This window comes from Toxorhynchites rutilus, chromosome 3 (assembly GCF_029784135.1).
Source record: "Toxorhynchites rutilus septentrionalis strain SRP chromosome 3, ASM2978413v1, whole genome shotgun sequence".
Taxonomy (NCBI): domain Eukaryota; kingdom Metazoa; phylum Arthropoda; class Insecta; order Diptera; family Culicidae; genus Toxorhynchites; species Toxorhynchites rutilus.
The window spans coordinates 14227870-14254094 of NC_073746.1; the positions used below are offsets into that span (position 1 = coordinate 14227870).

At 40.2% G+C, this 26225-nt stretch overlaps 1 protein-coding gene across 5 annotated transcripts in view; it reads left to right on the top strand.

Annotated features, from left to right (window-relative positions):
- The window catches only part of LOC129779240 (cadherin-related tumor suppressor), a 366226-nt gene that overhangs the window by 290451 nt on the left and 49550 nt on the right, over positions 1-26225 (top strand). For all 5 annotated transcript variants that reach the window (XM_055786606.1, XM_055786609.1, XM_055786607.1 and 2 more), the window contains 2 exons: positions 9958-10374; positions 11349-11862. In XM_055786606.1, coding sequence (XP_055642581.1) covers positions 9958-10374; positions 11349-11862 — 931 coding nt within the window. The remainder of the gene's footprint in view (positions 1-9957; positions 10375-11348; positions 11863-26225) is intronic.

A 26225-nucleotide genomic window follows, 5' to 3' on the forward strand; every position in this document is an offset into this window, starting at 1 on the left:
ACTTTAGCTGATCTCAATGAGTGGCTGAAGCCTCATTCGAGAACCAATAGACTGCTGAATGGCACCAGCAGGCCGCAGCCGCGAGAAACAAGCAGACCGCAGCCGCGAGAAATTAACAGATCGCAGCCGCGAGACACGAGGCCTGAGCGTCGATTTAACGTAAATACGCATCAGGAAAATAGATCGACAATAATAAAACGCAATTGTGAAGCATGTCGGGGAAACCACAAACTCCTCGAATGCACCAGATTTAAGGCTATGAAGCCTGAAAAGCGAAATGAATTAGCCTTTAAGGCAAAGGTATGCTTGAGCTGTCTCGCATTTACAAACCATATGATGCGAGACTGCAAAAGAGCAAAACAATGTGGAATTAATGGATGTAAGTTCAAACATCATCCATTAATTCATAAATCTCATGAGAGAGAATCAAGTGATTCAAATCAGTCGGAAGGACAGCATAGTCCAGATACACAAGCAGATGGTGAGATACACAATCACCAACAACTAACAAAATCCAACGTATTCTACCAAATAGTTCCTGTGACGTTGAAAAATAATGACAAAATCATCAACACGTTCGCTTTCTTGGATGCGGGGTCATCACTCTCTCTAATAGACGAGGAGATTGCGAACAAGTTAGGGCTCAACGGAAGAATTGATCCGTTAATGCTAAAGTGGACGCAGAACGTCACGAGAAACGAACAAAACAGCCGTAGAGTTCAGGTACGAATCAACGGCAACAATGAAAAAGAATACGTCATGAAAGGAGTGAGAACGATAAAGAATCTCCAACTCCCAGAGCAAAGCTTCAACAAGGAGGTGATGGAGAAAAGGTATCCATACCTCAAGAATCTGCCGTTGAGCAGTTACAGCAGTATACGCCCGACGATATTAATTGGACTGAGTCACAGTCACTTGTTAATTCCATTCGAAAGGCGAATGAGAAAACCGAACGAGCCCACAGCGCTACGAACCAAACTTGGATGGTTCATGTTCGGCAACATATCGTCCAATGTGCAAGGCGGACACATCATGGTCATTCAGCAAGAAGATGAAATGAACAAGGCTTTGCAGAAATATTTCTCCACCGAAGACTTCGGCGTTAAGGTAGTCAAGAATCTACCAAAATCAGCTGAAGAAGAAAAGGCTGAACAAATTCTAAGAAGTACTATGAAATACAAGGATGGTAGATACGAAGTTGGACTTCTATGGAAAGATGAGGAAACGAAATTTCCAAATAGCTACAACAATGCAGCAAAGAGGCTGACAACGAGTGAGAGAACGTTAAAAAAAGACCCAGAGTTGAAAAAATGGGCAATAGAAACATTTGCGGATTACGAGAAGAAAGGCTACATCCGCAAACTGTCAGAGGAAGAAATTATGAAGCCGATATCAAGAGTGTATTATCTTCCACACTTTATTGTGCACAACAAAAATAAGTTGCCACCTAAACCAAGGTTGGTTTTCGATGCGGCGGCAAAGACACAAGGTGTATCGTTCAACACGGAACTGTTATCAGGGCCGGATGCTACTACGTCATTGTTCGGTGTTTTAGTAAGATTCCGAGAAGGAGCAATTGCTGTATGTGGAGACATCAAAGAGATGTTCCACCAAGTACGAATCCGAGCTGAAGATCAACACGCTCAGAGATTCTTATGGAGAGATTGTGATAGCAGTAAGAAACCTGATGTATACGTAATGCAGGTGATGACATTCGGATCAACCTGTTCACCGTCATGTGCACAAGCGGTTAAAAACCACAACGCAGAAAAATTCAGAAAATATTGTCCAGTGGCGACTGAAGCAATCATCAAGCAACACTACGTCGACGATTATTTGGATAGTTTCGAAGAGCTTGATAAGGCAGCAGAGATAGTACTACATGTTATGAAAATTCACGATCACGCGGGTTTCCACATCAGAAACTTTGTGTCAAACAGCAGAGAACTTCTGCAAAGTTTACCCTCGGAACGTGTACAAATTTCCGGAATCAAAATGTTCGAAGAAAAGGATTCAATGACAGAAAAGGTACTTGGTGTATATTGGAACACCACGTCTGACACACTCGGCTATCAAATCAAATTAGACAAGCTAGGAAGTGATGTTACACAAATGCTACGTTTACCAACAAAGAGAGAGGTACTAGCTTTCGTGATGAGTGTCTACGATCCACTTGGACTCATCTCAAATATAACTGTGCATGGAAGAATCCTCATGCAAAGGCTGCACATAGAAAATATAGATTGGGATGACGAAATTCCCGAGAAGTTGCAGTCAGACTGGCAACACTGGTTAGAAATTATTGAATCTGCTGATAGCGTAACGATACCAAGATACATCCTCGAAGAAAGAACAGGTGAAGTAGAACTACACACCTTTGTAGATGCTTCTGAGAAAGCATTTTGTGCATGTGTGTACGTAAGAAGTATATCTGGAAACACACCACACGTAAGACTTCTATCAGCAAAGTCTAGAGTAGCACCAGTCAAACCATTGAGCATACCACGCCTAGAGCTACAAGCGGCCGTGTTAGGAAGCCGATTAACCAAAACGATAATAGATGAAACGAGGTTGAAAATCGTCAGCAAAACATTTTGGAGTGATTCACAGACCGTATTGTCATGGATCAAGAGTCCAAAACGAAGAAGCGTATTTGTGATGCATCGAGTAGGTGAAATCCTGGAAGATAACAGGAAAAATGAATGGCGATGGGTGCCAACAGATGAAAATCCAGCCGATGAAGGCACAAAGGAAAAGCTAGGAAAATCACAATGGTTTGAGGGACCTGATTTCCTAAAGCTCTCAGAATCGTCATGGCCTTCCATTGAAGAGAAGGAAACAGACGAAGAGTTGAGAGAAACAGTGCTAGTTCACGAAGAACTAAGCAAACTTAGTTTCATCGATAAGTACAAGGAATACTCAGATTGGTGGAAATTGGTGAAGAACCTTTGTGTATTAAACAGGACAAAGGAAAGATTACGTCGTGGATATATTCCAGACATTGAGTACAAGGACTACCAAAGAGCTGAGAACGTGCTCTATAGAAAGATGCAATGGGAAGCATTTCCAACAGAGATGGAAACTTTATTCAATGGCGGAACAATATCGTCAGGACCATTGGTCAGTTACGCACCCTTCCTAGACGAGGCAGGGGTAATGAGAAGTGGAGGACGTTTGAAGAAAGCCATGTCAGTACCATGGACTACAAGAACGCCAATATTGCTCCCACAAAAGCATCCATATACATATTTGATCGTGAAAGCAACACACGAAAGATATTTCCACCACGGCGAAAACACCGTCATAGCAGCATTACGGCAGAAGTATTGGATACTGCATATAAGAACAGTATTAGCAAACGTCAAGAAGAATTGCAATAGGTGCAAAATACGACGTGCAACTCCGGTAGAGCCGATGATGGCAGATTTACCACATTTCCGCACAGAAGCGCATATACCTCCATTTACAAACTGCGGAGTAGATTACTTCGGACCTTTCGAAGTAGCGGTAAAGAGATCGCTCGAGAAGAGATGGGGCGTCATATTCACCTGTCTCTCAACAAGAGCAGTACATATTGAGATGGCAGAAAATCTCAGTACTGATGCGTTCATGGTCGTGTTAAGGAACTTCCAGAACCGAAGAGGAAAGGTCACCAGTATCTACAGCGACAACGGAACGAACTTCGTTGGAGCAGAGCGAGAGTTAAAGTCGCTAGTCAATGAAATCAACGAGAAGATGGGCAAAAATGAAGCAGCAAAAATGGAAATCCAGTGGAGATTCAACCCACCTTCAGCACCACATTTTGGAGGCGCTTGGGAGAGATTAATAAGAAACGTCAAAGTAGCACTAGCAGAGATCCTGAAAGTTTGGGGTAGGAGCAAGCCATCAGCAGCAACGTTGCAAGCTGCATTCATCCAAGCGGAATTTTTAGTCAACTCTCGACCGTTGACACACATACCAGTCTCCTGCATCGACGATGAAGTGTTGACGCCATTCCACGCGTTAATAGGAAGAGCAGGAGAGTATGCCCCACCGTATGCACCAACGACCAGTCAGTATGACACAGCGCAATGGAGACGCATTCAACATTATTCCAAGTTGTTTTGGAACCGATGGAAGAAGGAGTACTTACCAACTCTGTTAAAGCGTAATAAAAATACGCAGAAAGTAGAACCGATCAAAGTCAACGACATCGTCTTAATCACGGACGACGACGCACCACCAGGAAAATGGCTTAAAGGACGAGTCATCGAAACGTTTGTGGCGAGCGACGGGCAAGTTCGCCAAGCAAAGATCCAAACCGCGAAAGGTGTCCTGAAACGACCGGCAGTTAAAATTGCAGTACTGGACATTATCAAGGGAAATGATCCAGCCATCAACTAATCAGGAAGAAGACGTCAGTGCTCGCTACCAGAGCACCAATATCCGAAAGATGCAGCCAACTGATGTAAGCTCGCGTCAGAGCTAAGATGTATGATCCATGGACCAAGCATTGAAGAGGACATCCTTCGGAACCAGGCAACGTGCCGAAGAATTGAAATTTAAAAGTGTTTTTAAACTCTGTTAGAATATAAGGATGAATGTAAAATAAATGATGCTCCGAAAACATGTAAACAAATAGAGATATAAGTAACACAGGTAGCATAGGGTCCGTTCAGGAATTTTATAAATCGAACAAGTAGATTTATCAGGGCCGGAATGTTACGGACCCAATTTAGATAGCAAGGCCGGCCAATAAACAAAATAATGTTATTGAAGTGCAAACGAGCGCATAGAAAATTTATAGCCCAATGAATCACCAGATACGGCCATGTGATTCATCCCTTTCTTATTTTTCTTTTCCTTTTGTATAGCTTCAGACAAGCGGTGCATGACGCACCAGAAAGTAGGGACAAATAAATAAACAAATCTGTGACCCGCACGATCCTCTGAATAGATCGTATTACTCATAGTGTAGCGCAGGCATACAAGATAGGAAATCACGTGTTCATTTGAGACCGTGAGCAGGCAGCATAGACAGATAAGGCGCCTGGAATACACAAAGACAACAAGGCACCAGGCGAAAGATTATTGCTGGTAATAAGCCTGGCCTCGCCCATTATCGAATATACGAAGGGCTATAAACAAAAATAACATTTTAAGCCGACGATGAGTAATAAACTTTCTAAATTGTACCCCTCTAGCGAGAGCGACAAAGGTCCGCAGAGATAAGCGGGTAGTAATAACATGTAGGGAAATAGCAGGCAGACAATCGATATGGGCTCGGTTGTCTGAGAAGGAAAGAGAGATCTCTTCTCTCCTTTATAGTTTTAACGCCTAGGAATGAATTCTTGGGTATATATACTGGGGATTCTGGCCTAGGAAAACAGTTCAATTCCTTAGTTCAAATCAAACAGTTCAATTTCACAGTTCAAATCAAACAGTTCAATTTCACAGTTCAAATCAAACAGTCCAATTGTTGAGTTCAATTTCACAGTTCAAATCAAACAGTTCAAATCAAACAGTTCAAATCAGAAGTCTAATTCGTTAGTTCAAAATCAAAGTTCGTAGTTCAAAGTTCAATTCGTGATCCGAAAATCCACCAAGCGTTGACAACCAGGCGTCACGCATCAGAATCCGGATACACCCAAGCGTTGGCAACCAGGCGCCACGCTATAAAAGGTATAACCAAAAGGAACAAATCCCAATCCGAAAAGCAGACCATTTGCTTCGCTTCACCGGACCGCACTGGAGCCGGAAGAGGTTGAAGTTTTGTGGCTGCCCTAGCCGGGATTTGTTCACGCAAAGGGGCTTAGCCCATAAGAGACCAACCAAGTCCAGGGAAATAGATCCCTGGCTTTAATAAATTTAAACCGTGATTCTCAGGCCTCAATTGCCGACATCTAGGGAAATAAGTTCCCTAGATTAATCACGAAGCGCTCGAGAGAGGACGAGCGAAAAGTCTTGCCTTCATAGCAAGCATCTAGGGAACTCCAGTTCCTTAGATTATACATACCATTCCGCTCTTCCATCGCGGTTTATTTATGAGGGTCAAACTGCGATTCTGCTTTCGATTCCTTTCTATAGTTTGTCCCAGTTGAAATTTCACGACACATTCATTTTTTTTTATAATCCGTTGTACCATTCCTGATCTCAAATTTGCGGTTGCCACGAGCCGCTTCAATCAAATCAAACGTTGTCGTCGCGATCATATTCCTATACAACATAGCGCGGTTGTCGCGATCCGCTTTCAGTTATACTAGCGCGGTCGTCGCGATCCTCTTTCATTTAACCCTTGCGTGGTCGTCTCGATCTGACTTATACCAGCGTCTCGATAAACTTATACCAGCGCGGTCGTCGCGATCCGCTTTCAATTTAACACGATTCCAATCCCTTCCACAAGCCCGATCTTATAGAAAAAGTACATCACTTCACATCTTCTTCTCCTTCTTAAATGGCAATAACGTTCCTAGAGAAACTTCACCGTTTCAACGGAGTATTATTTTTATTAATGCTTAATTGAGATTTATATGCCAAATAATAGCCTTGAAGGCATTCTGAATGGCAAGCTCTAGAATACGCGTGACCCTAGTGCAAGTTGAAGTAAATTTCTTTGGCCAACCAACAGCGCATATCAACATCACTTCACATTTTGCCTTAACTCAACAACCAAACCAAAAGCGAAATTTGAAAAAAAAACAGGAAGTGGGTTATATCTATGGTATAACCGCAAGGGTGACGTAGGACTATCGTTGATTTAGAGATCATTTGTTTGAAGTTGAATCTGAATTCATACTGAATGAATGAATATTTGGGGGACTTCGAAAACGAGAGTGTTACGTTGGATGCACAAGGTTTTATGCATCCAATATTGGATACGGAAATATTCTACTGATGGGGAAGAATAATCTTCAGAAGCTATTCTGTTAATTGCGATTGATCGAAACATCACAAAACCAAATGTATTTGGTCACAGTGTTACATGGATAGAAAACATTAAAATAAACTCTTTCACATGAATGTAATTTTAAATTCCCAGTAACGAGTTATTTTCAGTAACGATTAGATATTTCCACATTTTCCTCGATACTGGAAGCCCACCAGTGGTTAATGCTAACTCGATAACCATCTGTTAATAGCACTTGATTGAAACATATTTGGTCACAGTGTTACATGGATAGAAAACATTCAAATAAACTCTTTCACATGAATGTATTTTTAAATTCCCAGAGGAATTGGCAGATTATTTTCAGTAACGATTAGATATTTCCACATTTTCCTCGATACTGGAAGCCCACCAGTGGTTCAAGGCGCCTAGAAGTATATACTAAGGTGGGCCAACTTGCTAAAACCACTCTTCAGCCATCTTGGAAGTCTACTGTGTTTTGTTTGTAAACAAAACACAATACGCTATTGCCGAAGCTCGCTCGTGATCAGTCTGTCTCTTTCACGCTACAAGCAAATAATTCCCCTTCTACTTTCTTCCGTGCTGTTTTCATATACCGCTCCCCTAACCAACTTAGTGACGAAACGGCCTCACCTAGTACCATAGACCCGTCTTGCAGTGGTTAATGCTATCTCGATAACCATCTGTTAATAGCACTTGATTGAAACATATTTGGTCACAGTGTTACATGGATAGAAAACATTCAAATAAACTCTTTCACATGAATGTATTTTTAAATTCCTAGAGGAACTGGCAGATTATTTTCCGGATCTTTCTCGATCCAAACGGAAAGAATTCCGTGCGTGTATGTGTGTGTGTGTAGCGGCTGCTTCGAGATCTTCCCGGGGAACCGTTTGTAGCATCACTCTCCTCCTGATGGATTCCCTTCTGGCCTAAGGTGCACAAACAGGCTCTTGGTGACACCGTTCATCCGCGCTTTCATGATAAATGAAGAGCTTCACCACAACAGCGACAACATGCTCCAATCGCTGTTCAATTAGAACTGAGTGGATTTCCGAGCGGCGCTCGCTTATATACCGATTGGTGATTTCAATAGCCTGTTTTGAAAGCAATTTTAAGACTATTGAAACAAGTTTTTGGATCAGAAAGTAACAAGTATAGAACGCGTAGACATTTTATCTATCGAATGAAGTGTTTATCATACCATTTCGTTCAGTTGTTTAGGAGCTATTAACGCTCAAAATCTCGGTCTCCGGCATAACGCTTTCGTTTTCGAAACTTTGATTTTACACCCCGGTATAGAAATGAAAGACGTAGTCCTACGTCAAAAACACTCGCGTTCCGTCCCTCCAGCTACCGGCGACAATACACCAATCACAACTGCTGAGCCAGAACGACAGCCATGTTTTTTTCTCACTTCCACGTATTTGTTTTTATTTTCGAAATTAACTAAGCTTTTTCACTTTACCACATGCTAAATAATTGGTCAAACAGTCAATTAGCTGCGACAGAAACTAGTAACCGTCCTGCAGAAAACTCCAGTTCCTGGCAGGATCGCCAATGTGTGAATTACCGGGCTCCGTGTGGTATGCTGCTTTGCCTCGGAACTACCAAACACATCTTACTTCTGCAAAGGCTGTAACGAGGAAGAAGCACGTTATCGTTGTCGGACCGAGCTCGAGGGTTGCTGTGGAAAGGGTATACACAAAAGGTGGGATGAACGAGTATGACAAGACAGTTATTGGCAGTGCTGTCAATATGCATTCTGGAGTCCACACATTATATGATTTTTGAATCATGCCTATTGTAGTTCATATAGACTCTGCCAAATGTCTGTACGGCTTCCATCCTAGAAGTATGATACTGGAGTGAGAGAAAAAAAGATCTCTCAATTCTATCCTCAATGCTCATGAATTCAATTTGCGTTAACCGTACTGAGCTCTGTCATTGTGAAGCAATAATCACAATGGATTCTCCACGCAACGCATTTTTTTAAATTAACAAAAAATATGCATGAAATTTTTCATTTTCCTATCGAATATAATGTATTAAACAAAAAACTGTATCTAATGATTTTATGGCATAATGATGATTTTTTGTGAAAATAATACGAAATGTATAGATTAATGGTTAAGCAAAAGAGCTTCAGAAAATATCAAGTGATTATTTTTATTCAAAACTAGGTGAAACTGCTTTCGAGCGTGATAATCTGATCTTTCTGTCACACCAACTTCAAGCTTTTATAAATGTCAACAATGCACTTCCGATAACGCGAATTGTTTTGGAATAGATGAATAATAAACAAAAGAAAAAGTAAGCATTGCGGATGCGGACCGGAGAACTTACGTGTGTGGGCTATTATGACAGTTCACATTTCCGACCAGGAAAACTTTTGCAGGAATCCCATCCTGACTTTTGCGGATAGTTTTTATTCTGATGAAGTAAACACAAGAAAAGCTGGAAAAATCAGAGTAATTTCAATAAATAAGGCAAAATTGAGTGTTTGTGTCATAAGTTTGGGAAAACAGGAAGGTTGGATTGCTTCTATGTTAAAAATACTCGAAAAACATTCGACGTCGACCAAAAGTAGAGAATTTTTAGTAAATTCCATAGCATTAAGCATAATTTTGCCGTTCATCTTTTTGACTACAAATTATGCGTACTTTCATAAAATCGGTTCTGAAAACAATTATAAGAAACAATTTAATAATTTTTCAAAAAATCATCTTTAAAACTAATTAATTGTTTTGGTCTTTTTTTCTATTTTGGCACATTTCATTAGTTGTCCGCTGCAACATATAAAAAATTTAAAAAATCAGAACACCTTTTTTGAAAAGAAAAAAAATTTTAAGAGAGGACCCTTGTCTGGAAGGTCGAAAAATAATGAATTTTCGTGACCATCCAGACCGGGGTCTCCCATTGAGTGTTATTTTCAGAATAAAGAATGCGTTTGCAAAATTTAAACCAAATCAAAAAATACAAAAACTGAATTTCCGAAAAAAAATCATCGTTTGCGGTGGATCTGCTCAGCAATAGAATGAAATTGATGATTTTTTTTTCTCGTCCACCAGGTTACGATCATCCTCAAGGATGTTAACGACCTTGCGCCGGAGTTTGTGACACCCAACGAAACGAGTGTCGTCGAGAACATTCCAATCAACACTGTCATTATGGCGATTAAGGCTGTGGACCGTGACGAGGGACGCAACGGATACGTCGAGTATCAGCTCGATCCGAACGTTCAAACCCCCTTTACGGTCGGCTCGGCGGATGGTTTGCTGCGAGTATCGGGCAGATTAGATCGTGAAACCAAAGCCACCTATGAGCTGACGGTAACCGCAAAGGATCGAGGCGAGCCGCCCAAGTCCAGCCAGTCCAGGATACTGATCCACGTGCTGGACGAGAACGATAATAGCCCCATCTTCGATCCGAAACAGTACAGCGCGGCCATCGCAGAAAATGCCAGCATCGGGGCTAGCGTGCTACAGGTAAGTGTGTCCATTGAACCACTCCGAGGAGCTTATCTCCTGCCTTTCACGATGCGAGAAAATCAAGCGCTCGAAGAAGAAAGCCCCATCGCGCACACTCAGCGCTCAGACCCGCGTCGAAAAACCATTTAATTTTTTTGATCCGAAATCATTTTTTTATTTATTCAAAGCGTTTCAATCGCGCACATCTTGCCCACGACGAGGTGACCGCCACAGGTCCAGCCACAGACCACCGAACGTGGGAAGGGGTGGCTGATCCGGGGGGAGGGAAGAATTAAAACGTTTTTGCTGTTTATTTTAAAGCGTCACGAAATGCCTTTATTCAAAACATCATTTTTCTTTCGACTATATGCGCATATACGCAAGCAGCGACAGCGGTGGTGGCGGCGGCTGCGACGGTTTGCGATCCTCTGTCGATCCACACTGCACAGAGTGGAGGACTTTCGTGCAGGCATGAAAGTCAACTACTCAGGAAGTACGAGTCTGCAATCTTGGCTACGATTCAACTCCCACTGAATGCCAATGTGTGCAATAATGATGGCGGCATCATTCGGCGTTTGTGTGATGTTTTGAAGAACTAGATGCTCGATTTTCGTGTGCTGTTCTTTGAAAACCGGTGCACGTATTTATTCTTTCAAAAGCTACGCACGGAAGCTAACAAACGGCAAAGTTTATTTTTCACTTAAAAACGTTTATCTATAACTAATAAATTATTCATGAATCAAATTGAAATCGAGCAGTAGGCCGCACTCGGCCTACTGCGATGAGTATACAAAAGGAGCGAAAAATCACTTCCAAATCAACGGGAACAAATCCCGGCCTACTGGGACTCGATCAAGCACTTACCAATCGAGCGCACATTTGCAGCAACCGATAGCTAATTAACTATTTTAATTCGCCTGATATCGGACGAACGAACCGATTTTAACATGTTCCCTCCTTTCATCTTGTCACGCACGCGCACACACGCACAGGTTTCCGCCACCGATATCGACGAGGGCGCTAATGGACGGGTTCGCTTCTCGATAGCGGCCGGCGACGACAATCGGGATTTCACCATCAGCGAGGACAGTGGAATCGTCCGGGTTGCCAAGAACCTTAACTACGAGCGGAAGGCCCAGTACATCGTCACCGTGCGGGCCGAGGATTCCGCTAGCGATACGGAGAGCGGCGAGGTCCGGTTCGATACCGCCCGGCTGTCCATCACCATCACGGACATCAACGACAATCCGCCCACCTTTCTGGACTCGCCCTATCTCGCGTACGTGATGGAGAATGTGATCCCCCCGAACGGGGGGTACGTCATCACCGTGAGGGCGTACGATGCAGACACACCACCGTTCAACTCGCAGGTTCGATACTTCCTGAAGGAGGGTGATACGGACTTTTTCAAGATAAACGCATCGAGCGGGGAGATTTCGCTGCTGCGAGCGCTCGACCGGGAGCTGCAGGCCGAGTACATCCTGACACTAGTGGCCATGGATACCGGTGAGTAATTTTGGTTTTTCCTTGTTTCGGTTTTTTTACATTTGCGCCCGTGTTGTCTCCTTACATATCCTTCCATTGTCGTATTCAAAGTCCAGTCCAGAGAGCAGTCGAATGCTTATTTCTCGAAAACAGTAAAATTTTCGGTGACATTATGATTAACTGGCGATTATTATCTCACAACATACACACCGACACTAAGAACGTTCGAAACAGCAACTTCATAACGGTAAAATAATGAAACTTTGTTTGTTTCTATGAACGTGGGGGAGTGAAAATGCCACATGGAAATATCGCTCATATCCGTCTTTTTCGACGTGATTTCACAAATATTCACTCCACGCTATCACATTGGCCTCATATTCAGCGAGAGCTCAACAAAAATGTCCCTTTTTAATTGATAAATTACTTCCTGAAAATAGCATTTCCACATGGATGCGGTGGGCGGTAAAAGATAAACACAACGACTGATGCCACTATTTGCGAAATAGTTATCCTCATTACCTTTTTTCCAGAACATTGGTGGTATATCATGCGCCTAACTGGCATATACATGCAAAAGCGGAAGTGATATACATGCATAACAATTGCTTGCGAATTAGTTTGAATGAACATACGACTTAGGCCGTCCGCACACGGGTCAACTGAAAACCGACTTCAACTTGACGAAGGTTGAAAGCATGTGAAATCAAATGGGTTTTGGACGATTTTCAAAAGATCGGACCAAATGCAATCGTTTCGATGGGTCACGTATCGAATATGTTTCAATACTCTGCTGAGCGTCTTAACGCCTTGTGGTATGCAAGCGTACAACGAGAAAGATTCGATGTTGTACGTGAACATGTTCAGATGAAGGAAGCCACAAATGGCTGCCACAATGGTTTTATTTCTAACCCATAAAAAAATATTAAATGTGACTTTATGAATTCATAACATATGGTTAATATCGTACTATTGTCATTAAAATGAAATTGACTAATCATGTATTTGCAAGACGATTCAGAACGTAGCACAGTTCATTAAATTGAAGTATAAAAATCCAATATTTTTATCACATTGGAAATGTCGAAGTTTCAATGGGAGAAACGTCATTTACGGGAAGTTTCATTGCGTTATTTTTTAAAGGAAAATGCGTATGATAATCATTCGAACTTAATCGATTTTGGCGAAAGTAGCTGCATCGAAATGTTCACCCTCAGTTTCCAAATGAAGATGACAGCTATCACCGCAGTAGAATACCTTCTTCACACAAATCACCACCTTGAAATGAGCGAAAATTGAATGATCGATCGAAAAGTTATCAATAAAACGCATCCAAAAATCTCCTAAATTCACACAAGCTCTATCCCGGCCATAAAATATAAATTGATTAATTTGATTTTTATCATTTCGGATATTAATTCGGAATACATCGAACATTATAAAATAACTCTTCAGTGAAAGCTTTGGTGGTTCTAGAAAGGGTCATAGTTTTATAAAAGCGAACAAAATTGCGTCACAGTATGTGTTGGATTGATAGTACGATGACGGTTTACTTCTTCCGTTTGGTAAACGGGGGAATGAAACAAATTGTGTCAGGAACGAAGTAGATGGTTCACGTTGTGCAAAGAAATCGAAACTTTTTGCCGCTACTACCACTGCTGTTACTGTCATCGCTGTTGTTGATGCTTTGCTACCGTTTCTCTTGATGTTAAATGCTTTCCGGTTAGAAAATGAATGATCGCTTCGCAGTAGAATGGCATGTTTTATACATATTGGCTGTCAGAAGAACCACACAGGGGTGGAGCTTGCGACGCGATGTTTCGCTTCTTTCCAAGCTTCCATTATATCGAGCAAACCCATTGTAAGTGACATCAGCTTTAGGAAAGAAAATGAAAGCACATAACGCTAGCGCATACACTAATTTGTGTGCGTGTTGTCTTCGTTATCTTATTTTTATTATTCTACTTGGATGGAATGACATACATGGTGGATAGCTACGTTTGTTTGCGCAGTAATATTGATGTATTCAAATTGTATTCCCCTGTTATTCTGGTCGCCCCTTTTGTTCGGTGAAATTAGAGAAACACAAATTGGGTCAATCAAAACGAGGAATTCAGCTCGTTTAGATAATGCTTGACATTTTACAATAATTCAATTTTGTATCTCAAAAAATACAATTTTCTTTTCTTTTTTTTTTTGATCGATGCGTAAAAATATTCCCAATCAATTGATGCAAACGATATGAAGGATATGAAGGAAACGGTCGAGTCATTATTTCCTACATGTTAAGTGTTTAGATATTCATTTTACCACCCATATCTTCCTATAAGACGTAGTCCCTATGTCAATAGACACACAAATGGGGTGCACCTAGCGTCTGAAACTGTCTCTGGTCAACGGCATCGACTACGGTTAATCGGTTAATCGGACTGGCAGAATATACACAAAGCGGTCCACTGTTCATGGAAAATTCGAAACCCTGGACTTAAGCGGTCCAAGACAATGAAAAAACTCATTTTTTATCGAAGCAACTAATTAACTTTGTACTTTTCATCAACTTTATTGATATTCTCAAAACTGCATTTCGATTTGAGGGGTGATCATTATTTATTAAAATTTTTCATCGTAAAATATGAAGGAGAAATTTTTCATTCAAACAAAAATATCTCTGTGTTGGAAGGTCCTATAGGAACGTTGTACGGAACAAATTAAGGCTAGCTGCTGAAGTTAGTTGATTTGCTATCGACTTATTTGGCAAAAAATTATGTTAATCCATAAAATCTTTGAAAACCAGAAATAAATCTATGTTTCCAGTATTTTGGAGAAGGACCTTGAACTTACAGAAACGAGTTCACAGTCTCACTGACAAGCAGGAGCTATCAAGAGTTCAAAGATGTCGTAAATTACTCCAGCGGCACACGGAATATGAGATCCTCTTGTCGGATGAGAAAATGTTCTCTCTACAATATTAACATAATCAGTAGAAAGATCGGGTGTATGACGCAGAGCTATCAGGGATTCACTGGGATAATCTGGTCATACAAAGATTTCAAAATGTTCCCCGGACGATGGTGTTTAGATGTTTTTACAAAAATTGGAAATTACCGCTTCTATTCATTGAACCCAATGTTAGAATCAACACGAGGTTCTATATTGACAATGTATTTAAGACTTGAAGACGTACTTCTCTTGGCTAAAAAACACCACTAAAATAAACCATATTGTTCTGTATCACATCAGTCAAAAGCCTATTGGAAGAGCTTATTATCGTATCGAAACAATGGCCAGCTTCTGCGTCTGATTTGAATATTGAGGTAAAAATTGGAAAACGAGAAATCGATCGCAAAATTGTTTAATTTCGAACGCTTATTGCTCATTTCCTGAACGATTTAGAAGATATTTGCATCAATCGAGTTAGGCACTCCCTAGCAATTTATTACATTGATGAAAATTCTATATTTTATGAAACTAACTATCGAATGATTGCAAAATGTCAAGCATTATCTATACGAAAATCCCGCGTTCTGATTGGTGGATCACAACCAATTTGTGCTTTTCCGAATATGAGACATTGCAATTAATTATGCGCTTGGATTGATTTTCTGCTGCACCAAATGCCTCTTTGATTGGTCCAAGGAGCAAGTGGCGATTTCAGTTTAAGGATTACTTTAGACAGATGCAAGAATTTCAGAGGTAAATTTAAAATACATTGAACACATATTTCACATATTTTGGGAATTCACGATAAATGAATTAAATTAACAAGGAATCAAGTCATACGTCAGACTTACAACGAAGAACGTAATCTATCACTATGCATTAACCTTTAAATGCATGATGATGTACAGTAAAACCTGTTTTTAGTGCGGTTTTTTTGTGCGATTTTATTTTTTGCGGTATGTAAAAACAAGTATATTTGACGAAGTTATAATCAATTTAGTTTTTTTCGATGGTTTATATGCATTTCAGTGCGAAAAATCATATTTGCGTCTAAATTAACCACTTCTCAAATCATCCCATGAAATGCTCAAAGTTGCGCATGACTTGTTGCTGTTAGAAACAAGTTTCGAAATGCAACTAAAAACACAACACAGCCACGCGCAACCGAAAAGGCAAACTGTCCCATCGCAAAGCAGGGAAACAAAAGAAAATCAAACGGTGAATGGCGTGGATTTGACTTATTTCCTTGGGGGAAACTTTTTTATGCGGTCCCTACCTACCGCACAAAAAAAGTTTTTTTCAAATTGTGTACCGAACACGACTTTTTAAAGCTGCTGGTGAAGTTTTGCACAATTTTTTTATGCATTTTTTTTGGCGGTCCCTATTCCCCGCACAAAAAAAGGTTTGCCTGTATATGTACATCAGTGTTTTCTTCCGTACATAATTTCTAAACAGTAATTCAAACACAGTATTTTTTACTTTTAATAGGTATTTAAAAAGGAAAAATATGCATTTAAGGGTTAATTGACCTAAATTGGGATTTGTTCGCAATTGAATTCGGAAATTGTTTCATTCAATCACTAGTTTAATCAATTTAGTGAATACTGGCATAATCAAATGATTACTAAGCCAACGATAGTCCATAACCCACCCATAGTTTTTTGGTTTTCTTACCAACTTCAATCTGCTTCTAGCTACGCAAAAAAAACAACAACAATTTGTGCGTATAACCAAAAAATACAGAGGCATTCTTTTCCAGATAAATGCAAATAAACGCGGGCCGGTGCCTCAATCGACACTCCGAAGTGGTTTAGGACTTTGCATCGATAAAAATCGTTGTGTGTGATATCAGTACTACACCCAAAATTGATTTACAGCTCATGTTTTGTCATCCCGACATTAACTGAGCGTAAAAATGACAGAAAATGCCATGACTCACAAATACTGGTGAGCATTTGTATAATATATATGGTACGGCAATATAAGATTATTACGAGCGAGCGAAACAAGGGACACTTTTCAAATTAGCACGCATTACTTGGCCACAGCCTAGACCGAGGTGGATATCGATCTCCTTTATGCTGGAAAGTGTTTACTAGCGTGGACAGCGTGATCGTGTAAAACAGTCTTGCATTCCAGCCGGCCTTGGTTCGATTTCCGTTGACGTCGTTCGAACTTCTTTTCTTGGGTGCAATCCCAAAAAAAGATGAAAAAAGATAAAAGAAAGAGATGTCTGCTTCCATACATACAAACATTTTTAAGTGTTGAGGGACAGATGCCATTATTTGCCTTCAAGACATGGAATGACATGTTTTCTGTCGAAAATGAAATGCTTTCTGACAACGCTAGTTTGGGTGTAGGAAAGACTGTTGTCTGCTCGCTAGCTGTTGCGAGAGTGTATAATTGAGGCAGGCAGGAATTAAAGAATTAAAGAGACTTTAAACTCTGAGAGTTCATTTGTCTCTCGATATAATTGAAAACGCAAATAGCTTAGTTATACCAAAAAAAGGAAAATGGACGGAATTCAAATTGTAATATTTGCTATCTCTTCTCTTAGTAGAGTGAACAATTCATTTGCTCTTCAAATGAGCGATTTACGCGTGGCTGATTCGCAGATTGGAGATATGTTCACCGAACGTTTCATCCAATAAATCACTGGATACACACGACTGGTGTGTAACATCGTCTTGCTGGAAACACTGCTCCTCCATAATTAAAGCTTTTGTAAATTAAAAGTGCAAAAACATCACAAAAAGTCGGTGTTTAAATTAACACAGAACAAGAGCTTAACACAAAACACTGCTCCTCCATAATTGAAGCTTTTGTAAATTAAAAGTGCAAAAAATCACAAAAAGTCGGTGTTTAAATTAACACAAAACAAGAGACAGATGTCAAAATGGCGCACTTATCAAAAAGTGCATTTGCTATTCCTACTGACAAACAATGCAGTATAAGTGAAGATACTTCTCATGGGGAAAACAATTACTACAAGGGAAGAGGGGTGGTGCTGTTCATATTTCACATAATTTTTACGAATTTGGTTTAAATGTAGATGATCCAGAAAATTGCCAGTATAGTGCGTCAAAAATATGGTGTGGTTGTTGGAGGCAAACGAACTGCAGAGTTTAAAGCCTCTATAAAATAAATGATTAATTTAGAAATACGAGTGCTGATATATTGATTGATTGAATCTGTATTTTGCAAATTGAATAAAATTGAAAACATGATGATGTTATTTTATGCTATCGAAAACAAACATACAAAATCAACCGTGAATCTACTCTTATTAATTGAGAGTTTGTTGGCGTAGGACTAAGTGATTAATTTCTATATAGGGGGGTCACTCAACGAAAAATGAACGTTTATTAAGAGTTTTCGAATGCATACTACGCAGAATCGTTCTTACGATATATGTTATAATATATACCATTAGACGGCAAATTTATCCAGCTTTTTTTTTTTGAGACATCAACAGTGGAAAAAATAAAACAAGTGAGCAATTTAACAAATAAAAGAGGTATGTTTAGCGAGCGGATGCAAAGGTAAATCATGTATTATGCATTCTTTCTTCCAACTTCGTTCCCATGAATGTTGTATGTAACACAAAATTGTGTGCAATAATTCGTTCTATCTAACAAATTAGCAAGCTGTTACAGTAATCAGATGCGAGATTTTATGCATCACTCAAACTTCATGCGAGATTTCATCAAAGCAACGAGGAAAGTGTCACCCATACAGTGATCGTTCATTAATTAGGAGGAGGCATTGAGATCCGCATTACATCGCATCACAAAAATGAAACGAAATGAAATATTAATATTCCCAATACGACTTGATTGTGATAGTCTGTAAACGAACATTTTTTCACCGACAATGGAAATGAATCACAATACCATAGCTATCCATTAAAAATAAAGCAACTTCATTATTTCATGTGTATTTTACCTCAAAATATCACGAAACCGTGAGTATTTTCAACTTGTTTTTTCGCTCCTTCCCCATATATTTCATATTCAATGTAATCAATGACGGATAATTTTTTTTTGTATACCGTTTCACTTATACTTCATCTACCATTCCATCCTGTTATGTGTCCCACTGATATTCATTAATCATTTTCAGTTAGACAGACTTTGTGTATTTCTTTGTTCATTACAAACCGTTTGACGGTTATGAGTACATACAACAAACGGCCCTTTTCAGGGCTACTATTTAGAGTTTCAAAAGAGTTAAACTAACAGATTTCTGAACAATGCAATGAATTACATTTAAAATAACCAAGTGTTTTGAACAATCACAGTCCTACGTCAAACTTCCCCTAGGCTCAGACCCTTCTACTTTTTTTAGTTTACAGCAGGTCAAAATATTATGTTTTCACATACAAAATTTTAAAGAGAAATTCATCTTCCAAATAGAACACATCATCTCTGGTATCGCTTGACATATCAGATCTTCGGCAAATTCATTGAAAAACATGTTTTCGCCTATTGTGTTTTCCATCTTAAACGCAAATTCAAGAACAATAAGTACAATAAACTAGAAAAAAGTAAAATTGTTAAGATATTGAATTCATCAAATTTAAAACCATAATCAGGTATAATGAAAGTTCGAAAAAATTATGTTCAATTGCTGCTCTCATCCGCAGTTGAATCGATACTAAATGGTAGTGTGTAACCTTTTAGGTCTTCCTATATATTCGGTGAAAACCCAAACTCCGCACCTTCTTCCAAGGAGTACACCCCAGGCTACAACCCATCGTTTCGCCGAAACGCACAAACTACACTCAGCAAAACGTCGTTAATGAACGTAAACACATTTGGCCTTCAGTTACACTTAACCGAGGTTACCTTCTGTTCCGTCCCGTACACAAAACCCCTTTCCGAACCACTCGTTTACAGAGGGGGTAAACTCGGCGACCACGCGATGTGTGTAAGCGTTTTCCGATAAACTACTCCTCTGCCATTTGCAGCAGCGCTGTTCGGGCAGGCAGGCAGGGACAGCCCCACGAGAGAGTGTGCTCCTTTTCGGACCGTCTTTGGAAGCTGTGATACTGACCTAAACTGCCGGCAGCGAACAGCATCATCGAACCACAACCGCGGCAGCAACAGCACGCAACGATACACCATCAAAATCGAACGGAAATGCCCCGAGTGGCGACTGCAAATGCACATTTTGTTATTAAATGCAAGAACCCGCCGAACGCACCGGGAGAAACAACAAGCGAAGCGAAACCGAGACTTAAGTCTTTCCCTCATTAGGGGCAAAACTCAGATGCTCACATTCGCTCCACGGTCCACACGGGGAGGTAGCGGAAGAGACAGAAAAGGGTGCGCGCGCGGGAAGTGGACAGCATCATGCTTCGCAGGAGAAAATCTGTGTTATTTGGAACCTTTCGGATGCGCGGGGGGTCAATCGATGCCGAAAAGGGCCGCACTGTGGGCTACAAATCAGCCGAAAGTAGATAATTTGGTAACATACTCGCGCAAGACGATAATTTTGCATTGGTTGATTACGCTCGATGGCCGAATTGCGAGTGTGGACACACATGTTTCGGGGGGAGAATCACTGAATTATTGTGGATTACGTTTTCGTGCGTAATCAAACGTAAACTGAATTTTCTAATCTCCACGCCTTTTGGGTATATGGGTGCAGTTTCCGTTAGATCCAGTCCAATTAAAACAACCCACATGCGTTCCCAAGTTTCTTGCTTCTCAATTCAGCCAAAGGAGGTTAGCTCTCATCCAGGAAAGCTGATATGGAGTTTCCGAAACATTCTTCTTCGCCCACACAGCGTTAAAAAAAAATGTAACCGAAAGAGACGATAACTAAGAATTTTAGGTGAATGGTTGCGAGCTTAAAAATATATCGGCAATCATCGGAACGGTATCAAATGGTAACATTTCCCAGCCTCGCTAGATCACATTCCCTGGCGATCAGAAAAAAATGACACTTTCTCGATCATCCCAATCGTCGCCACCATCACCCCATCAATTTCCACGGAAAACACGATCGACGATCGCTTTGTGGAGGAAAAAAAGGGAGGCAACAAACGAAGGAGCTGCAACAGTGCGCGGGACAGAGACCGAGGCAGACACCGAGCGACAGAAAAAGGAAATTGGATACGATGACAACGCCATTGTATGTAATTTGGATGTCGAACCTGTCAAAGACTGCCCCTGACGAAAGTACGCGCGAATGAACAACTGATCGCTGCCCCTACACACAGTCGAGTCGTCACAACCCAGCCGTGAAAGGACGCGAAACGGCGGGCGGGATGCTGCGGCATGGGGCAGCAACAAGGGAGAATAAGTAGCCTCCTCCTACTCCTGCCGAAGGCCCGTCCGGTAGAGTCGTGGTCGAGAGCGTAAATGAGTGTGAAGTCGAAGAAGGCACCAATAACAGGAACAGGTTAGCCCCCGACCATGACGACAAATCGACGCAAACCGACAGGAAAAGAAGAGACAGGCGTGTTTATCTCCCTCTTCACCCTCTGGTACAAGGTCTGTGAAGCCCGGGAAAGTGGGGAGAGGAAGAACTAAATGAGAATTAATTAATAAACGGTTAATAGTAATGACTTTTCACTTTAGTTTTCCCTCTGTCATCAACACGTGCTTTTTTCGGCGGCCTTCTGATCGGCGGCAAAGAACGGCAGCGGAACTGGAACTAAAACAATGAAGGAAGCTTATGTTATACAGATCACTCCAACAGCTGCTCTGGAAGGCGTTCTTTTCGCCTCAATGGTACTGAATCATTCTAATCGTAGCAAACTAAGCTAGATGTTTACTCTGTGTGGAAGAAATTCCGCTCAATTAGTTACAAGGGGCTCGTCAAGGGGCACTGCAAGTGACTTTCAACTCTCGGAACCATAGCTAGCTTTGACCAGCTCTCGTGGAGTGTTGCGTACGAATAAAAACTTGCAGACGCAAGAACCGGTTTGTTGCTGAAGATCGTATTGCGAGAGCTCTGAGCCGAATGGCGGCGTACATTTATTTTCTTCATGATTTCAGTGATACAAAGCCAGCAACTTTATGAGCACGTTGCATGTGGGATTATTTTGTTCAAAACAAAATAAATTATTTGAAAAAATATATACACTGCGTTTCACAACTATAGAACCATTCATTTTTTCTGAGTTTCCAGAGATATGTGAGAAGTTGGTTGAATTGAAGTAAGTTTAAGTTATAAGTTTCTAATTCGTAGTTCATCTTAAGTTCTCAATCAGTTCAAAAAACCCATTCGGACTGGTTTCGACCAAGCTGCGCCATGTTGTAGTGTGTATCTCGTTCTACGCAGAGGATACTGCTCATTTGAGCTCTTCAAATCACTCATACTGCTTGTAAGCTGCATCTACTATTCGTCCTATCACTCCTAATAAGTTCCTGACAGGGTTTTGATTTGGTAAACAAGCTGACCAGTCCAGAATCTGGAGCCCCTATTTATTAAACCGTGCCATGACCTTCCAGACCAGTGTCTTAGAATATCAACAAATATTCACGAGTAACGAATATGATTTGTTTTCAGCTTGAAACACACTGCCCACATAATATTGATGACAATAACAAACGAGTTCATTTCGTTCATATCGCTGATGCATGAACAAATTTGCTATAATGAATGAATGCGGCATTGAGTGGGGTTCATAACTTCGCTGTTATTTATACTTTGAATATCAAAAGCAACACATTGATATTCATCACATCCGAAACGATATTCGTTCTGGCAGTATATTTGAGTTCAAAATAAATTTTATTTGGCGAGACGGTAGCAACGGCATATGCAGAATGGATACAACGAGTGGTTGTAGCTCCCGTCAAGTCAAGTTTGCGACATCGGGAATTTCATAAGGTTTTTCCGAACATGGCATCCGGCAGTTGCAAAAACCAACCGCACACACCAGCCTCAGGTTAGAAGTTAACAACAGCTGATATTCATTTGACAGAAATGAAATTCAATTCTGACGTTTCGGATAATCAAGATGAAAATGACACTGAGTGGAAAAAATAAACATCAAAACATATTGAAGAACAAAAATTCTTTTGCTCATATTCACTGGTTGCCTGGATTTGTCATTTTAATTTTCGTTTGGAATGTATAGGTTTTCGATGCAACCTAGCTCGAAATTGATAATTGGGTAATTTGGCGTCAATTCATAAAATCCGGAAACACATTGCATTGTTTAGTGAATAGGGGTTTTTCAGATTCTGGACTGTCCAGCTTGTTTACCAAATCGAAACCCTGTCAGGAACTTATTAGGAGTGATAGGACGAATAGTGGATGCAGCTTACAAGCAGTATGAGTGATTTGAAGAACTCAAATGAGCAGTATCCTCTGCGTAGAACGAGATACACATTACAACATGGCGCAGCTTGGTCGAAACCAGTCCGAATGGGTTATTTGAACTGATTGAGAACTTAAGATGACCTACGAACTAGAAACTTATTGTAATTCACATGAAATTGGCGTAAATTTTGTGAAGGAGTGAGAGTTTTTCCATCTGGTTCTATAGTTATGAAACATTGGAATTTTAGTTTTTTGAATGTTTCGCGCCTGAACACAACAATAAAGTTGAAATGGCCAGTCTTATAAATGAAGATAGTTATTGTATTCTACACTATATACTTCAATTCAACCGACTTCTTACATACGCCTGGAAACTCAGAAAAAATAGTGGTTCTATAGTTGTGAAACGCAGTGTATGTGTCTAGGACACGAAATTATTTGGTTCAATCCGCTTGTTTATCGCTACAGATATTATTCTAGAATGCATCAACATTTTTGAAAAACTTCTTTAGTAGAAAGTGGTGTGGATAGAGCCGTGGTTCTGTAGAACTCGCTGAAGATGGTTGAGTCATGATTCATTATTTCCCTCACGAGAATTAAAAGCAAGCATCTCATGCGTTTTCCTCTTGGTATTACAGGGGTAGTGGGGGAAATGTGGTCACGTGGGGTAAAGTGGTCACCTGCTTGTTTGACTACTGACACCGTATTGATAGTCATCTTATGTTTGAAGAATTTCATGACTTTTGAGTCACCCTGTACTACAGTGGAGCTGTCGCATGTCAAGATATAAATAAAAACAGAAAACGCTCTCTCGGTAGCAGTAGTTCTGTGCGTTTCGAATTTAAGGAATTTCTAGTGAAATTTGTTTTTTTTTTTGACCTGATATTTGCGACAAATCAACAGTTTGGACGACTGTTCACATATTCTAGCGGAGGTGAACAGATATTTTTTTCAATTTCAGTTGTTTGGGGGGAAAAGTGGTCAGTGGAAGATTACTACTGACAATGATCTGTTTTCAAAAGCTGATATATCTTATCGCCTTTTGCTCCTTTTGCTTTGCACCCCAACCATAACCAAGCTTCATTTTGAAAAACGTTATGTGTTTCCTACTACGTTTTTGTACGCATGAGAAAATTTTAATTACAATTCTAGGTGAATAGGCCTAGCTCATTTCATACATGTACCTACTAGTTCAATAATGAATTAAACAAATTTGGCCAAAAAAACACGCATAAATTTATCTCTTTTAGCGTGTGCTATTGCTAGTGACCACTTTGCCCCCCACAGGTGACCACTTTACCTCTTCACTAAAAAAAATGATCGATTTTTCTAATAATTAAAAATGTACTATTTTCAATTTCCATAATAAAAACCGCTTACTATCTCGAACTACAATGAGTTGAGCTACAATATTCTTCGAAGAACGGGAATTTTAGTGGTATGTGGACACAGGAAATGGGACAGGATAGGGTGACCACATTCCCCCCAGTTCCCCTAGCTGGAACAGTTATCGTCGCGGTCTTTTTTCAGTTGACACACACATTCACATGCGATTATGTATTTGATCCATCACCAAAATTGTATCATTCAATCGAATTTCACCTTAGTTGATCCACCAAGTTGCGGAAAAAAATCGCAACGATTTCATTCTGTCATGTTAAATGGATTCCTCAAAGTGATGTTTTCCTCTCGCTATTCGACTTTTACATTCTAACCGTGTGAGCAAGTTGCCATCGGGCGGAACCTAAATTGCAATATTTTCTTCATCCACAATGTCCGTTAAATTGCGGCAATGTATGTTCTCTATGTATGCATTTCAAGCGAACGTTGTACGTGCGACTGATCCGCTGTGATATTCGCGGTTGCTCCATATGTAACGGTACACAAATAAGCAGAATAAATGTACGAGAAAACGGAAATGGTATGGGTATGGGATTTTCATCATTTTAAACCTTTTACAGCCAAGGGGATTGTAATGTATAGCATAACAAACATATCTTAGAGAATTTCAGATTCGATTGATATACAAATCATCAAAATCCATTCGCAGCAAAAATGGTTATCAATATTATTATTATTATCATTATATAATTCATATTAATATTATTTTATATAAACTTGACCTGTTTCCTAGTTTTGCACCCTTATTGGGAGACATAGCCTGCGTCAAAATTCAATTTGCGATTCACATTAAATGACAATTTATGTATGGTCAGATCTACATTTGGTCGAAGAAGTATTAGGATTTAATCGACGAGTTACAGAGCGAGAGAGCGATAAGGAGATAAAGAGAGAGGGAGAAAGAAATCAGCCGAAAGCAGGTGAATAAAGTTCGAATATTATTCGTTGAGATAGTAACACCTCAGTAAAACCTCATTAGTTACGATATTGCCACTGCGAGAGGTGGTTGTTCGATGTTATTCGTTAAGGTATTGGGAATTCTCTCAGAATGATATCCTTCTGGGTTATTGTGATGCAAAATGTATGAGTTGTCTCCGAATGTGGCCTTTTACGACCAACGACTTTACGACTTAAACGTCGCATTTGGCTCGTATAGCATTTTTAATTTAACATACCAGAGCATGATGCAATTGAGTTTTACATTTTACTGTACATTCTGATAATTCTGTAAATATATGAGTCCAAAACCCGACCGCATTGTTGATGTAGGACTACGATATTATAATATTTTATTCAATCACTAACCACTATGAATTCAGGGATCAAATGAAGTATTGAAAATTGTTGAAGATGGTTGAAATAATCGTCTTTTCAAATCAAGCGGGGTTTCCCTGTTATGACAAACGTCTGCCTGTGAACATGTGCTGTCGCGCTGTATTCTTGCAGACGCGCAGCACTTTTAAGGGTCGTGGATCCCTACCCAAAGGAAATATTTATTTAGATTACTGGCAATGTGTAAATTAGTGCTCCGCTATGGGAAGTTACGTAATTACGGAAAAAATCAATGTTAACGGGGTTTCACGTGGAGGTTGAATAATTCTTTATTGCATCATAGGCGGAAACTTTTATTTGTTTGCTTGTGATGTTTTACATATGGGATTGTTGTTTCCCATAGCCACAGAGATTTTAGATCTGGGACCATACACTCCGGCACCTGTTCTGATTCCCACTTTCGACCCATCACACCACCCATCAGTGTAGAA